Source organism: Doryrhamphus excisus, linkage group LG9, assembly GCF_037039965.1.
Source record: "Doryrhamphus excisus strain RoL-2023G ecotype Guam linkage group LG9, RoL_Dexc_Guam_v1.1, whole genome shotgun sequence".
NCBI classification, from domain to species: Eukaryota; Metazoa; Chordata; class Actinopteri; order Syngnathiformes; family Syngnathidae; genus Doryrhamphus; species Doryrhamphus excisus.
In genome coordinates this window covers 19666849-19684382 of record NC_136365.1, presented here as the reverse complement: position 1 = coordinate 19684382, position 17534 = coordinate 19666849, and the positions used below count along the sequence as shown (strand labels likewise).

The following is a 17534-nucleotide window of genomic DNA, read 5'->3' as shown; positions in this document are numbered from 1 at the left end:
ACAGCAACAAGACTCCGCCTCCCACAGCTCCCCCCTCTCTGACCCCCTCCAGCACCAGGGGTGAACTCCCCTCTATTCAGCCTCTCTCTACTGTATGCCCCCCCTCGCCCCGCCCAAGGGGGTGGAAGAAGGGAGTTGAGGTAGTCACGGGAGGGGGATGCTGCTGGAGAGGAACTAGCCCTTACGGTACAGGAAAGAATCTGACACGCTAACTCTTAGGAAAACATAAAGAAATCGAACCATTCATGTTTTTTTATTTTTAGGAAGAAGGGGTCTGGGCGTCAGTTGTGGGCGGGGCTCTGAGAGCGTAATTGATGTGCTGATACTGATACGTTGCAAATTTACCTATATTTGTAGACAAGTTGGACTTGCGGGGTGCAGGAGTCTGCGAAGGCCAGGAAACTCTTGACTTGAGGAGCCAATCATGAGCGATGAACGAGCTTGTCATCCATATTGGAAATTGCGGGAGGTCATTACTCAATATAACAGTCTGACTCACGGTGCCATCTTCCAAAAAAAAAACAAAAAAACACTAAATTCATCACACAGCAACTTAACACTAACAATGTATATCTATGCATCTGTCCACAAGAGAACCCTGAAACTGACTCAAACAAGAATATTTTCAAAAGTATGTCCCCAGTGGGGGCTCCCACCTGTTTTTTTTTTTTCCTGGGCGTCACCTTCTGTGAATGATGACTGCCCCGTGGCCACGCTGCCAGTGTGGCGGGTCCGGTCTATTTGAGCATGTCCCCCCCCCCCCCGCCCTGGCCCCCCAAGTGATGGAAAACAAATTGGCCACAGGCAGCGTCCAGACACTTCCTTTTGTGCGACTCCACTCAATGACTCATCCGGCCATCATCTGCCACAAAGGCAGGACAAAGGCAGGGAGGCCATGTTGACATCGCCGGAGGGGGTCCCCACTTCATTTCTAGGGGACATAATAGTGTCATAAATGGGGATGGGAAGTGAATGAATGAAGATCCCGTATCACAAACTCTTACCTTCACACCAACGAGTTCAGCTCAAAGGAAAAAAATAGAATTCTGATTATTTTTTAATATTTCTAAAGTGAAATGGAAGGCCACTTAATCAATGGAATTGATCATTCGCCTCAAAGGACCGTGGTTCCCTAAGGCTGGTAGCACTCGTGGACACACCGCCACGGTGCTACCAGCTATTTCAACAATAATGCTGTGTTGACTCATTTTCATTGGATAGTACACTTACTACTTTAAAGTATATCCAGCTTACCTTTATATTGTCTTGTCCCTTGACAAGATAGTACTTTCATAAGTGAGGTGCTTCTTTCGCTAACAAAAATAACAGTTGTGAGCATGATACGGTGGAGTTGTAAACTTAACTAGAGCGCAAACCTCCGCCAAGTCCCATAATTCCCCCATATTGTGACTTACAACATAAATATTAGTGCTATGTTCATTTTTTCTAGACATTTAGAGTGCTAATGTTAGCATGCTAACAATGCTACAATGGTAACATATAGCATAAAAGTACTAAGGGCTTATATATGTCTTGTTGGAAAAATTTATAAAAATTTTATTATGCTAATGTTAGCATGCTAACAATGCTACAATGGTAACATATAGCATAAAAGTACTAAGGGCTTATATATATGTCTTGTTAGGAAAATTGATACAAATTTTACTATGCTAATGTTAGCATGCTAGCAATGCTACAATGGTAACATATAGCATAATAGTACAAAGGGCTTATATATGTCTTGTTAGGAAAATTGATACAAATTTTACTATGCTAATGTTAGCATGCTAGCAATGCTACAATGGTAACATATAGCATAATAGTACTAAGGGCTTATATATGTTTTGTTAGGAAAATTGATACAAATTTTACTATGCTAATGTTAGCATGCTAGCAATGCTACAATGGTAACATATAGCATAATAGTACTAAGGGCTTATATTTGTATGTCTTGTTGGGAAAATTGATACAAATTTTACTATGCTAACGTTAGCATGCTAACACCTAGTATTAATTCATTTTCTACCAATTATCCTCATTAGGATCACTGTGGTGCTGGAGCCTACCCCAGCTGTCTGGGTACACCCTGGACTGGTGGCCAGCCAATCACAGGGCACATATAGACAAACAACCATTCACACTCACATTCATACCTCATACAGAGATGGCTGAGGGTGGAATCGAACTGGAATTGCTAATGTTAGTTGCTGATAATTAGTTTTAGGAAATTAGTTTTAGAATTTTGCATCACCTCCAAAACCTCAATTTCCCACAATTCCTGAACTTCAGGTTATTTTGAAGTGAAATAGACAAATAGATAAATACCAGCAAAAACATAACCCTAATGACAATACACGTGAGATCACGTGAATTGTGGAAAGACGCACAATAGTGTTAAAGGATGCCAATGACGTCATTTAGCTGCGGTAAGCTTCTGCTACGAGTTCCAGGTGTACCATAGCACCCTCTCGTGGACAAACAGACGCATTGCATTTGCTTGCCAGTAAAAGCCTCGCTGATTGGCTAACTACATTTTAGATTCATTATAAATGCTTACGACATATATAAAAAGTAAACACATGATGTATGAGACGTTTTAATCCAAAGTGGACTCTTGCTAACGTGTTATATTACAGCAACATTAGAAAATAAACTCATTATCCACAAATGTTCAGCTCGGGATAGCTTTATGTTTCTCTCCACGACAGAACACATAAAGCTTAGTTTGGATGTTACCAAATTCCCACACGAGTCCGGGATAAAAATAAAAAAAAATGTTCAAAGTGGAATTGTCGTACGACACACAAGGAAGGAAGGTCACTTGAAGATCACGTTCCACAAACACGTCAACGCCACTTTTCAAACTTCCATAAGGATAACTGTGACATATCCTCCATAGTCACTGTCCTCACATAGAAACACTTTTGCCAATTCCATTTTAAATATCGAAAAACCCGAACCTTCCTTTCCTGTAAAGAACTAAAGAAAAAAAAAGACAGAACAACAACAACGCGTCAAGATGGCGGGACGAACAAACAAACACAAACAATTTTAAAAAATGACATGTAAACAATATACACTTAGTAACATGTTCCATATAAAGTGTCCTAAAGATTGGACGTAACTTCCTGTTACTTTGGGGATACGCGGGATGATCTGAAGCGCAATTGTGTTGTCATGGCAACCGAGTGCCCGCCTCCTACTGGCCATTAGACATAATGTGAGGCATCTACAGTGTGTGTATTAGTGTAAAATGAGTAACAGCGGTAATAAAAGATAGCTAGTGGTTATGGCTGCCTGTGCAACAAAAATAAAAATATTTCACATTATGGAAGATGGTATTCATGTTAAAAATAAAAAGACATCTAATTGTTTCTGTTCACATTTGCTTAAAAAAAAAAAGGACACATTTTCCCATGTGCTGAAATAAATTAATTACGGGCCACATTATATCCCAAAGTACCGTTAATTTTTTTAAGGTGGTGAAATATTAGAAACAGCTCTAACGTCAACATTATTTTTTAAAAGCTGGATCCTAGCTGATAGTGTACCTAATTAAGTGTCAGGCAGGTGTAACGTTATATTAAAACTGTTACGTGGTGGGACGCAGAAAAACCGCAAGATAAGGATCTACAGCGAGACTTCGTGAGGCGGCGAGAAGCAAATCCTGGCGATGGAGGGCGTGTCCTGCTGAGAGATGCGCAAGATTAGATCAGAGTGGGAAGGACGGGGTGATGTATGAGCGAGGTAATGAGTGGACGAGCGGTACCTTGGACAGCTTCACGGCTTTGTCCCTATGAAAGTGGAAGTCAGGGTTCTTCAGCACGAGCCCCGCCCTCCCTCGCATGGCGCCATTTAGCGGACTTTTCACCTGCGCATGTGAAAAGGTAATTAAGGATGTTAAAACTCATTGGTGTGATCGGAAGGATGCGGGAGACGGCGGTCACCTCCGGCAGGACGATGTTCTCCTTGCCGTGTTTTCGGGCTGCCCTGGCAACGGCGTCGGGTGACACGTGCCTCACTCGCTGCTCTGTTGTCAGCTGATCCGCACGAGCTTTACGCTGGAAGCAGAGCGCACGCATGCCGTCACCGTATTTGTGACGTCAGGCTATTCTATTTACATCATTGGTCTCAAACACGCGGCCCGTGGGCCAAATGTGGCCCGCAGGACACCACTTTGAGGCCCCCGCCTTGATATGAAAGTTTAATGTTAGTGCGGCCCGCGCAAGTTTGATATGGATGCTGTATGGTATCATGTACCCAGAAAAAAAATTATTACGTTTGATTAATGTTCATGTTAATAGTTATCCTCCCTATCCGTGTGGAAGTGGTAAGTTTTTGGCTATTTAAGTTTAAAGGAAATAACTTGAAGGCTACCGTTTAGGTCGCTAGCTCTCTAGTTTGCGAGTTAGCATGTGTCTCAAGACCCTGCAGTTGCGCAATATGTTGTAAATAAAGAGTATAAATGTGACTATAGTCGTGTTTTTTCATGTCTACAGGGCTCTAATAATGCTTTGTTCATTTTAATCTGAAAAAAAATAATTTGTCTACCCACCAACTATATGTGGTTTCTTAAGTTTTTATTATTTGTCGTTTTATTATTATTATTATTATATTTATTACTGATTGATTTTCTTTATTCTTGACTTGTTTATTTATTTTTCATCTTATTTTGTGTAGAAAAATAAAAAGTAAGATATTTAAGAACAATGGAATGTTTTATCAGAGCTTTTCTTGTAGAAAATCTAAACCAAAGCAAAGTTTATTCAGTTTTTAATAAATGCGTTTTTTTTTTTTTTGGAAAACCTGATGCGGCCCTGTCTCACCCAGACCCTAGCTCCAGTGGCCCCCCAAGTAAATTGAGTTTGAGACCCCTGATTTACATTCACATTATGTCCTGCAAAGAAACATGAGACTAAAAATATAAATTTCCCCCGCCCCCTGTCTGAAGGCGGAGTCAGCGTCAGTACCTTGATGAGTCCTCCAAACGAGCGAGACCGCGGGTGCTTCTTGCTGGGAGGGGGAAGGCTGTGCTCCTTGTTGGGTGTGGTCACGGCGGTCTGTTTGACCAACTGCAGAGTCAACACACACATGAGCTGACTCGTGTGCAAGTACCTTGAAAAAAAATCTAAACAAAACAAAAAAAACAGACCTGTCGGATCAGTTTCTTCTTTTTAGCCGAGTCCGGCATGTTGTGGTGCACGTGTTGAAAGAGCTCCTTCAGCGCCTCCTCCGTGTACTGCTGAGAAGGAGACTGGTACTGCTCCGGGGCGGACGGGATCGGGACCCCAGCCCTCTTGAGCGGCAACGCTGCCCGCCGGGTGGGCGAGTTGCTCACCGCTAGCAGGTCCAGATCATCCTGGATGTGATGACGTCACAGACGCGTTAGTGACTTAACCCGAAGAGACGGAATACCGTCTCAACCTTGAAGACATTTTACTTTGACGACCAGACAGTAACGAGTGAATTTCTAAGAAGTAGGATTCCTTCTTTATAAATTGAGCATTTTTGGAGTTTGAATATAGAAAACCTGTTTACAACCTTATAAATCAGAGTTCTGCAGACATGAAATAGCACCCCTATAGTCACCAAAAAACACTTGTTAAGATATTCATTCATTTTCGCGGGGCGTGCTAGAGCCTCACCCAGCTGTCTTCGAGCAAGAGGCGGGTACACCCTGGACTGGTGGCCAGCCAATCACAGGGCACATATAGACAAACAACCATTCACACTCACATTCATACCTATGGACAATTTGGAGTCGCTAATTAACCTAGCATGTTTTTGGAATGTGGGAGGAAACCGGAGTACCCGGAGAAAACCAACGCATGCACAGGGAGAACATGCAAACTCCACACAGAGATGGGAACTGAACCCGTGTCTCCTTGCTGTGAGGTCTGCGCGCTAACCACTCGTCCGCCGTGCAGTCCCGCCTTCATAGCATTCATTCATTTTCTACCGCTTATCCTCACGAGGGTCGCTGGGGTGCTGGAGCCTATCCCAGCTGATAGTGGGAGTCACAATGCCATCTCAGAAAAAAAACACTAAACTCATCACACAGCAACTTAACACTCAACATATGTATGCTGGAGCCTATCAAAGCTGTCTTTGGGGCGAGAGGCGGGGTTACTGGTGGCCAGCCAATCACAGGGCACATAGAGACAAACAACCATTCACACTCACATTCATACCTATGGACAATTTGGAGTTGCTAATTAACCTAGCATGTTTTTGGAATGTGGGAGGAAACCGGAGTACCCGGAGAAAACCCACGCATGCACGGGGAGAACACTTGTTAAGATATTTAAGAGAAAATTAGCTAATAATAGCAAAATATTACAGTAACATTACTGACCAATGTAGAATACTACATATTCTTAACAGCCATTTTGATTCATGAGGAGCAACTGTACCAGTACTGTACCTTACTCCTCAGGGCTGTGCTCTTCATGAAGTGTGCTCTGGCATATTCCCGCAAGTAAACCGGAGCCTGAGCAACAACAAATCCAAATATTACACACACTGGCCCCCTTTTTGGACCTCTGTGTGCACATGCGTTAATCACCCGGAAGAGCTTCTGGGAATGCCTGATGAGGAAAGCCATGCTGTTGTTGAGCGTCTTCAGCTTGTCTTTCAGGTCTTGGGCCGTCATCTGCAGCACGAAACGGAAGCACCAGAACATCATGACACGGCTGAAAACTATGACGCCAGTAATGAAACCCATTCTTCGATGGACGCCACTTACGTGTCGTGGCCACAGCACATGCGGGGCGAACATGAGCGCCAGATTGAAGGCGGACATCTTGTTTTTGTCCTGCTGCTTGGCCGTGTGATAAAGGAGGTCCAGCAGCAGCTTGAGCAGCGAGCGGTTGGCGGCGGGCAGGAGCAGGAAGAGAAGCTGCAGGGCTTCAATCTGACGCTCCTTGTTTGGTGCAGACGTCTTGTTGCCCTGCTCGTCAAACAAAGTCATGTCTGGAAGGAAGTGGGTGCGGACACATGAGGTCACATGATGCAGTTCCCGCCCGCAAATAAGTATTGGTATCGTCCTACCAGCTATCTTCAGATGCGCATGGAAGTGTCTGTGCGTGAGCAGGGGTTCAGGCAGCTCCCCCAGGAACGCCTTGAGCAGCGTCGCCGCGTCGTTGGGATGGAAGTCTCCGGACTTCAGGTCCACGTCAGCGCCGCTGTTGAGGAGCTCCTTCAGGGCCTGCTGCCGAACACTGTTCCCTGGGACTCGAAACAGACCCTCTATGTGCAGGTCTGGGTGGGACAAAAATGGGTGGGGATTAGATTTGGAGACGCCGATTGTGATGACGATGGTCTGGAGGCGGACTTACTTTTACTGAGGTATTCGATGAGCTGGTACATCTGAGCGAGGGAGCTGTCTGACAGCGTTGTACCAAACATGGCGGCTTTATCTGAGAGAGAATCACACTTGCATGAAACTAAACTAAACTAAACAAAAATTAAACTAAACTAAACTAAACGAAAACTAAAACTAAACTAAACAAACTAAACAAAACTAAACAAAACTAAACAAAACTAAACAAAAACAAAAACAAAACTAACTAAACAAAAACTAAACCAAATTAAACTAAACAAAAACAAAACTAAACAAAAACTAACCAAAAACTAAACTAACCAAAAACAAAAACTAAACAAAAACTACAAAACAAAAACTAAACAAAAACAAAACAAAAACAAAACTAAAAAACAAAAACTAAACAAAAACAAAAACTAAACAAAAACTAAACTAACTAAACTAAACAAAAACTAAACTAACTAAACTAAACAAAAACTAAACCAAATTAAACTAAACAAAAACAAAACTAAACAACAACTAACCAAAAACTAAACAAAACTAAACAAAAACAAAAACTAAACAAAAACAAAAACAAAAACTAAACAAAAACAAAAACAAAAACAAAAACTAAACTAAACTAAACAAAACAAAAACTAAACTAAACAAAAACTAAACCAAATTAAACAAAAACTAAACTAAACTAACCAAAAACAAAAACTAAACAAAAACTAAACAAAAACTAAACAAAAACTAAACAAAACTAACCAAAAACAAAAACTAAACAAAAACTAACCAAAAACAAAACTAAACAAAAACTAAACAAAAACTAAACTAAACAAAAACTAAACTAAACTAAACTAAACTAAACTAAACTAAACACAAGACTTGTGCTCAAATAGCAGCCTGACCTTTGCGCTTGAGGAAGTTCAAGGAACGGAAGAAGCCCCCATTCCCAGCCGTGGGAGTCTTGGAGCCCTCCTCCCCGATGAGCTGCGAGAACTCGGTTCCAGGAAGATCGATGAGGCGAGTGATGTTACTCAACACCAGCTCCAGGAAAACGTCAGCGTTCTCATGGCGGAGTTTCTCCACAAAGAAGTCTGGGTTGAAGATGACGGGCTGACGGACGGTGTTGGACCCTCCTTGGGAATCATCTTGATGGACCACCACAGAGACCTGTGTGCTTCTGATGGAGGAACGTTTCACACTATGGAGTGCTGGTTTTATATTGACATTGAAAGTACAGCAACTTTATTTAAAACAGGATCAGGTACAAATACATTTGAATTTAACACAATTTTAAAAATGTCTGAAATGTAACCTCAGCTTATTAGGAACTATTCTTTCATGTTGAATTAACGTTGCATTCTACAAAATAGATGTCAGTCAGTACAGAAAAAATACTAGTAACGAATGTGTGACGTGTTGATTTGACTGTGGCCACAAGTAGCTAACATACACATTCATAGTGGTGACATTACGATGTATATGGGAATGTACGATTATATCAGCTTTTACATTTAGCAGTGTTGCGCATTGGACGTAAGAGGGTACGAAGAATAGCACTGAAGCGTCACAATATCGAACTTAATTCATCATTACCTTCTATTTTGTGTGTTTTCGTCGACATCCCGACCCGCCGCCATGTTTGCTCGCTTCGAATCTGCCGCTGTTGTTTTGCAGACCCCGCCCACTTCTTCAGCCATTGGTTGGTTTCCGGTTAAAGGCGGGGCATCCAGGCTACATTTTGCTTGAGTCGTAATTGTGATTGGTCAGTTTAAATGTGGCTCACTTGTCACAACACACACACAAAAAAAAAACATTCGTAGTGCTGCGGTCTATATTTCTGTTACATATCATTAAATTGGTTTTGACTGGTTGTCGAAAAAAAGCAAGTATATTGATTAACATTTTATAATATTTTTTTTCTAATGTTGCCTTTTCTGGGCAGTGTTCTCCCCATGCATGTGCATCCTCCCACATTAAAAAAAAACATGCTAGTTTAATTGGCGACTCCAAATTGTCTATAGGTATGAATGTGAGTGTGAATGGTTGTTTGTCTATATGTGCCCTGTGATTGGCTGGCCACCAGTCCAGGGTGTACCCCGCCTCTCACCCGAAGAAGGCAGCTGGGATAGGCTCCAGCACCCCCGCGACCCTCATGAAGATAAGCAGTAGAAAATGAATGAATTGCCTTTTCTCAGGATGCTGAGGTTCACATTGGGAGTGACCAGGATGGATAGGATCAGGAAGGAGTACACCCGAGGGACATGACATGTTAGAGGCCCTTTATCTCCAAGGCCTTAGAGAGGCCAGACTGTGCTGGTTGGGCAACATGACGAACATCAGCATTTCACACCCCCAGTCTTCGCACTGATGATGAAGATGATTAAAGTTCATCTCTGCCAATCGCCTGCAAAGCAGTTTAAAAAAAACAGAAATAGCTTCCTCTTTTTACCACATTCATTTTTTTACATTTTACTTCATATTGTACAAACACGACAGTAGCGTCCACGTTCGGAAGGGGGTCCAGATATGCGCTTATCAGCTTCAGTTGTGGTGCTCCTTCTCTCTATGCCAGGTACTGCATGTGTATTATGTGATGTATTGTGTTACTCTATACTAGTGATTCCCAAAGTGTGGGGCGTGGTGGTACTACAGGTGGACCATGAGAGGTCATTAAAAATATGATTCATTTTTGCAAATATTAATTTTTAAATTATTTTTATTGTAAAATATTTATTGCACAATTAAAAAATATATTTATAGGCCTAAGTAATGACCTATTGACTTGTCAAAATATTTTAGGAACCTTATACAGTTTATGATTGGAACGTAGCTCTCTGGTCATCATGCCAGTCTTGAATGCAGTTATGAAAAATATGAGAATTAATTATGTCTTGTGTGTACACCACAGATTAAAAATTTGGGCTTCCTTTATCCACCTGCTTTCATTTCAATCCTGAATAATAATAATAATAATAATAATAATAATAATAATAATAATAATAATAATAATATGTATAAGTATGTATATGTATAATAATGTATTATTAATATAATGTAATAATATAATGTATTATATTATATTTATTAGATCATAATAATATAATGTATTATTTTAATATATTATATTAGTAATAATGATAATAGTAATAATAATAAAATAAAATAAATAATAAAATAATTACTAATACACATTAATTATTAATATTAAATAATTTATTATGAATTAATAATAACAATTATTATTACTATTATTATTGTTATATTTATTATAAAATATAATTAATTCATTCATTCATTTTCTACCGCTTGTCCTCACGAGGGTCGCGGGGGTGCTGGAGCCTATCCCAGCTGTCTTCTTCAGGCGAGAGGCGGGGTACACCCTGGACTGGTGGTCAGCCAATCACAGGGCACATATAGACAAACAACCATTCACACTCACACCTATGGACAATTTGGAATTTACGCCAATTAACCTAGCATGTTTTTTGGAATGTGGGAGGAAACCGGAGTACCCGGAGAAAACCCACGCATGCACGGGGAGAACATGCAAACTCCACACAGAGATGGCCCAGGGTGGGAATTGAACCCTGGTCTCCTAGCTGTGAGGTCTGCGCGCCATGCCGCCTGAATTATCCTTACTGACCTTTTTTTTGCAGTACATTTAGCCAGTGAAGATTGCTAACAAAAGGACACCTCGCTCCAATCCAGACAAAAGCGTGTGACGGTCATCAAGATGAATGACGAGAAAAACGGGTTTGAGTTGAAAAACAGGTCATTGAGTTTTGTGCTTTTCTGTATGTTGTAGCGCTTCCGGGTCAGGACTTGGATGTCACTTACCCTTCGAAACAGATTTGCGCCTTTAAAGGCTCAACGGTGGAAATACACAGCTTCTACAGCCGCCAGACGATTTTCACTCTGGTGAAATCATCGTGGTTTCTGAAACGTCCTCAAAGTACACACATAGAGCTGAGTCGACATCCGCAGTACACGGGTCGCATGGAGTCCAGCTGTGATCCAGCCAACCACTGCACCCTGACAATCTTGGACCTGAGAGACAGCGACGCGGGTATTTACATGTTGAAACTCACAACCGTACATGCCCTCAAGGGGATCGGGAGGAGCTTCATCGGAACGCCTGGAGTCAACTTGTTTGTATCAGGTAACGCCAAGCGGTCCTGACCACTTCAGTTCAGAACAAATCCCGATGTGTTGAGTGTGAATGGTATGCTTTTCCCCGCCAGATTCCCATGTGAAAGTGATCAGAGCAACTTTCACACGGTACCACACCGAAGCGGACTTTCAGTGTATTAGCACCTGTCCCACTATGGCTATGTGGGCCAAGTGTATCTGGTTCAAAAATGGCCGACATGTCCACAGTCAAAGTCTTTGGTCCTACTCGACTTGGTTACATCCCGACGACAACGTGTCCTGCGCATTCCTGGGGTTCGAGCATTCCCGTTCTCCTTCAGTGTGTGAGTTTAAATCCTGACCGTCAACCTGAAACATCTGTTGCTGAACCGAAGTCCGCTTTGTGTGGTTCAGATCCTCCAAGGCTTGACGGTGTGTCGGTGAGTCCGCCGGGAGACATCGTCGAGGGGTCTGCAGTCGCTCTGGACTGCAAAAGCGATGCTCAACCTGCCGCAAGCGTGTTTTGGTACAAGGGGACCACACGTCTAGACCACAATGACTCCCAGCTGGTCTTCAAGTCCATCCAGTCTTCAGACTCGGATGACTATTACTGTAGTGTTCAAAACCAGCTGGGAAATATCACATCGGAGTCCGTCGTGGTCGATGTCCAATGTCAGTGTCAAGACGTTTATACGTAGATTTCGTGTTTTCGTATGTTTCTCAACACAAACCAAAGTATAACCTCCAACGTTCTTCAGATGCTCCCAGGTCGTCCTCTTTGTCTGTGAGTCCGTCTCACGTCATCGAGGAGGGACAGCCGGTGACCCTGACCTGCCGTGGTGACGCCAACCCGGCCGCTAGATACACCTGGTACAAGGACAACCGAATTCTGACCCAAAAAGGTCAAGAACGTTACAGTTTCCTCCACATCCGCCCCGGAGATGCTGGAATGTTCTGCTGCCAGGCTGACAATAAATTTGGACGTGTCAATTCTTCTTCGGTCTTCATTGATGTCCAGTGTGAGTATGAACATCTGATGTCAAATATGGAGATCCAGTTTAAGTACAAAAGCCCAACATGGATGCACCAAGTCAAAGATGGAGGTCTAGTTTAAGTACTAAAGTCCGACATGAACATCTGAAGTCAAATATGAAGGTCCAGTTTAAGTACCAAAGTCCAACATGAACATCAAAAGTAAAATATGGAGATCCAGTTTAAGTACTAAAGCCCAACATGGATGCACTAAGTCAAAGATGGAGGTCCAGTTTAAGTACAAAAGCCCAACATGGATGCACTAAGTCAAAGATGGAGATCCAGTTTAAGTACCAAAGTCCAACATGAACATCCAAAGTAAAATATGGAGATCCAGTTTAAGTACTAAAGTCCAACATGGATGCACTAAGTCAAAGATGGAGGTCCAGTTTAAGTACCAAAGTCCAACATGGATGCACTAAGTCAAAGATGGAGGTCCAGTTTAAGTACCAAAGTCCAACATGAACATCTGAAGTAAAATATGGAGATCCAGTTTAAGTACCAAAGTCCAACATGGATGCACTAAGTCAAAGATGGAGATCCAGTTTAAGTACCAAAGTCCAACATGAACATCTGAAGTAAAATATGGAGATCCAGTTTAAGTACTAAAGCCCAACATGGATGCACTAAGTCAAAGATGGAGATCCAGTTTAAGTACCAAAGTCCAACATGGATGCACTAAGTCAAAGATGGAGATCCAGTTTAAGTACCAAAGTCCAACATGAACATCCAAAGTAAAATATGGAGATCCAGTTTAAGTACCAAAGTCCAGCATGGATGCACTAAGTCAAAGATGGAGGTCCAGTTTAAGTACCAAAGTCCAACATGGATGCACTAAGTCAAAGATGGAGATCCAGTTTAAGTACCAAAGTCCAACATGGATGCACTAAGTCAAAGATGGAGATCCAGTTTAAGTACCAAAGTCCAACATGAACATCCAAAGTAAAATATGGAGATCCAGTTTAAGTACCAAAGTCCAACATGGATGCACTAAGTCAAAGATGGAGGTCCAGTTTAAGTACCAAAGTCCAACATGAACATCCAAAGTAAAATATGGAGATCCAGTTTAAGTACTAAAGCCCAACATGGATGCACTAAGTCAAAGATGGAGGTCCAGTTTAAATACCCAAGTCCAGTTTGGAGGTCCAGTCCAACATAGGGGTGCACTTTAGTACCAAAGTCTAACATGGAGGTCCAGTTCAGCTACCAAAGTCCAGTATGGAGGTCTGGTCCAACATTGGGGTCCAGTTTAGTACCAATCAGGTATTGAAGTCCAACCTGGAAAACCGGTATACGTTCCAAAGTTCCAACATGGAGCTTTAATTTAGATACCAATGTTCAATCAGGAAGTCTAGTGTAAGTCCAAAATGAAGGTCCAGTTTAGGTACCCAAGTCCAGTTTGGAGGTCTGATCCAAAATGAAGGTCCAGTTTAGGTACCAAAATCTAACATAGAGGTCCAGTCTAAGTACCATAATCCAACATGAAGGTTTGGTTTAGGTGGCAGTTTCCTTGTAGAATTCAAAGTTCACATCCAGAGGTCCTACATGAAAGTATTTTGTTCCCCAGATGCTCCAAAGAACCTCTCCGTGTCTACGGTCCCGTCCAATAAAATAGCGGCAGGCATCAGGCTAACACTGACTTGCCACAGCGATGCTAACCCGGCTGCTAGCTACACCTGGTACAAGGAGGACACGTCGTCTCCTCTGGCGTCAGGTCCCACGCTCACCATCGTGGACTTCAGACCAGAGGAGATTGAGAAGTATTCCTGTGAAGCCCGCAACAGCAGGGGGCGCCACAACATCACCGTGGACATGAATGGTAAGACTTTTGACCTTTAGACCTTTTTTTTTCCACAACATCCATGTCCACTGAAGACATCCGTGTCCACGTGTAGGAGAATTCCACACAATCAGGAATAACATCATCAGGCTGAGTGTGGCGCTTCTGTTCCTGCTGATCCCGCTGATCCCGCTGATCCTGCACTTTAGGTAAAAAGTCTTTTCCTCTGACTTCCCGAACAAGGTCGTCATGCTGTGTTCCTTTTCCAAAGAACTTCACGCAGGAAGACAACCGTAGAACCGAATGAGCTCGTTCAGGCTTCAGAGGTGAGAATGTTCTCGTGTTTCTTTTCCGAGACGTGAATCCCGTCTCACCGGCGACATCTTGTCCTCAGCCGATGGACGATGGCGACTATGAGATCATCCGCACTGCAGAGCTGTGACGCGCGTCAGCCAAGAGGACGCGCTATGACCTTCACCATCCTTGGAGAACACTTCCTGTTACATGTCGAGAATGAAGTTTAAAAAGTAAAAAAAAAAAAAAAATACATGGAAAAAATTGAAAATAAGCTACAATAAATAAAGATAAACCATTAAAAAGTCAATTAATTAATGTACAGACAATAGCCTGGATAGAAATATAAATATTATAATTAAAATATAATATACAAAATAAATAATAATTAAAACAAAAAAGATAAATATTTTTGCAAAATAATAATAATAATAATAATAATATTAACGAATTTCTTTTTTGTATATTTTCATAATAATAATAATATTTATTATTTTACAATCATATATTTTTTGCAAAAATAATTAAAATATTATTATTATTATTATCATTATTATTTTAATTATGAGACAACTATTATTATTATATTATATTATTATATTCTTATTTTATTAATAATAAATATTTTTAATGTAATACAAAAAGGTAAGAAAATGCTGTTAAAAATGTATTAAAATTATATTTCTTACATTAAAATACTAACTTAAAATTAAATTTAAAAAAAATATTGATTTTTTTTAATGTAATAAAATGCTGTTAAAAATGTAATAAAATTATATTTCTTACATTAAAAATACTAAATTAAAATTAAATAAAGAAAATTATTATAAAAAGAATTTAAAAATAAACTGAAAATAATAACGGCTAAGTAAGCAATAGTTTATAAAATAAATGACACCATACAAATATATTTATATATCATACTGTATGTCATATTGCTATTATATTGTATTCTATTCATTATATTTAGTATCTATAATAATACAATACATTGAGAATAAACAACAATAAATGAAGCTAAATTATTAAGTAACAAGAAGAAAAGCAAAGAAAAACAATAAAACAATGTATACAAAAATACAAATAGATAAGTGAAGAAAAAAGATAAGAATAAATGAACATTCATAAATAAAGACGAATGCTTCAACAAAGAAATAGGAGATATACAAATATACAAAAAAAGAATTTTTTTGATATAGTGATGACGTGAAAGGGTCCATCCAACCCTTTGGTATTGCACCAACATGCCCCCTAGTGGCCGTGGGCGGTGCTGGGATGACGTCACAGCCTTCCAGTCACTGTGCTTTCCTGCTCCGGTTTGTTTTGATGTGTGATGTCGTCACCTTTCTCGCGTGTCGGCTTAAAGGCGTGAAGGCAAACAACTGTTGCTGCCGGCTTCCATTAACGGGATTTATCCAAGCGGAGCACACGCCACGCCGCTGACAGCCGGCGGCGTTACAACGAGAGAAAGCTGACCTCTGGGATTTCATTACAATACTAGATGTTGTACTTAATAATTAGATATGATATATCGTGGGGGGTGCTGGAGTCTATCCCAGCTGTCTTCTTCAGGCGAGAGGCGGGGTACACCCTGGACTGGTGGCCAGCCAATCACAGGGCACATATAGACAAACAACCATTCACACTCACATTCATACCTATGGACAATTTGGAGTCGCTAATTAACCTAGCATGTTTTTGGAATGTGGGAGGAAACCGGAGTACCCGGAGAAAACCCACGCATGCACGGGGAGAACATGCAAACTCCACACAGAGATGGCCCAGGGTGGAATCGAACTAGGGTCTCCTAGCTGTGAGGTTCCAAGTAAAATTCATTCATTCATTTTCTACCGCTTATCCTCACAAGGGGGGGGACTGGAGCCTATCCCAGCTATTTTCGGGCGAGAGGCGGGGTACACCCTGGAATGGTGGCCAGCCAATCATAGGGCACATATAGATCCAGACCCAGAGATGGTTCAATTCCCCATTTGAGCTCAAACTACCAATTTACTCATACTTTCATTCTATGTTTTAGCATATTTTCCACAGCATTTCAGCCCAGCTTCAGCTTCCGAGCGACTTGTTTTTCATTCAAAATTTCGATTTTTGTGCCTTTTCAAAGCGTTTCAGTTTTACATTGCATCATCTAGTCATTACTATTATTATTATTAGGACATGTATGAACAGGGAGAACATGCAAACTCCACACAGAGATGGCTGAGCGTGGAATCGACCTAGGGTCTCCTAAGCTGTGAGGTTCCAAGTAAAATTCATTCATTCATTTTCTACTGCTTATCCTCACAAGGGGGGGTGCTGGAGCCTATCCCAGCTGTCTTCAGGCGAGAGGCGGGGTACACCCTGGAATGGTGGCCAGCCAATCATAGGGCACATATAGATCTAGACCCAAAGATGGTTCAATTCCCCATTTGAGCTCAAACTACCAATTTACTCATACTTTCATTCTATGTTTTAGCATATTTTCCACAGCATTTCAGCCCAGCTTCAGCTTCCGAGCGACTTGTTTTTCATTCAAAATTTCGATTTTTGTGCCTTTTCAAAGCGTTTCAGTTTTACATTGCATCATCTAGTCATTACTATTATTATTATTAGGACATGTATGAACAGGGAGAACATGCAAACTCCACACAGAGATGGCTGAGCGTGGAATCGACCTAGGGTCTCCTAAGCTGTGAGGTTCCAAGTAAAATTCATTCATTCATTTTCTACCGCTTATCCTCACAAGGGGGGGTGCTGGAGCCTATCCCAGCTGTCTTCAGGCGAGAGGCGGGGTACACCCTGGAATGGTGGCCAGCCAATCATAGGGCACATATAGATCTAGACCCAGAGATGGTTCAATTCCCCATTTGAGCTCAAACTACCAATTTACTCATACTTTCATTCTATGTTTTAGCATATTTTCCACAGCATTTCAGCCCAGCTTCAGCTTCCGAGCGACTTGTTTTTCATTCAAAATTTTGATTTTTGTGCCTT

General features: G+C 41.3%; 2 protein-coding genes and 1 long non-coding RNA gene across 3 annotated transcripts; 2 read left to right on the top strand and 1 right to left on the bottom strand.

The window, feature by feature from the left end:
* Positions 1-2599: 2599 nt before the first annotated feature.
* Positions 2600-8994, bottom strand: arhgap19 (Rho GTPase activating protein 19). Its single transcript, XM_058075549.2, has 12 exons — positions 8903-8994; positions 8212-8486; positions 7338-7418; positions 7051-7260; positions 6746-6972; positions 6566-6652; positions 6425-6490; positions 5153-5359; positions 4971-5072; positions 3948-4061; positions 3770-3871; positions 2600-3687 (listed from the first exon to the last, which is right to left on the bottom strand). The coding sequence occupies exons 1-12, from the start codon at positions 8944-8946 to the stop codon at positions 3631-3633; spliced, it is 1572 nt and encodes a 523-aa protein (XP_057931532.2). The 5' UTR covers positions 8947-8994; the 3' UTR covers positions 2600-3630.
* LOC144899795 (B-cell receptor CD22-like) lies at positions 8945-14227 on the top strand (the record flags this gene model as incomplete). The annotated part of the gene is made up of 6 exons (XM_078793248.1): positions 8945-9008; positions 11115-11468; positions 11551-11781; positions 11852-12109; positions 12196-12456; positions 14037-14227. Coding segments are annotated over exons 1-6 (1359 nt in total), but the record flags the coding sequence as incomplete, so codon positions are not given.
* A 2-nt stretch (positions 14228-14229) lies between these two features.
* On the top strand, positions 14230-14834 carry LOC131140053 (uncharacterized). The gene is made up of 4 exons (XR_009132339.2): positions 14230-14288; positions 14365-14458; positions 14521-14575; positions 14644-14834. It is a non-coding gene; the product is annotated as an uncharacterized LOC131140053 (long non-coding RNA).
* Positions 14835-17534: the final 2700 nt, after the last annotated feature.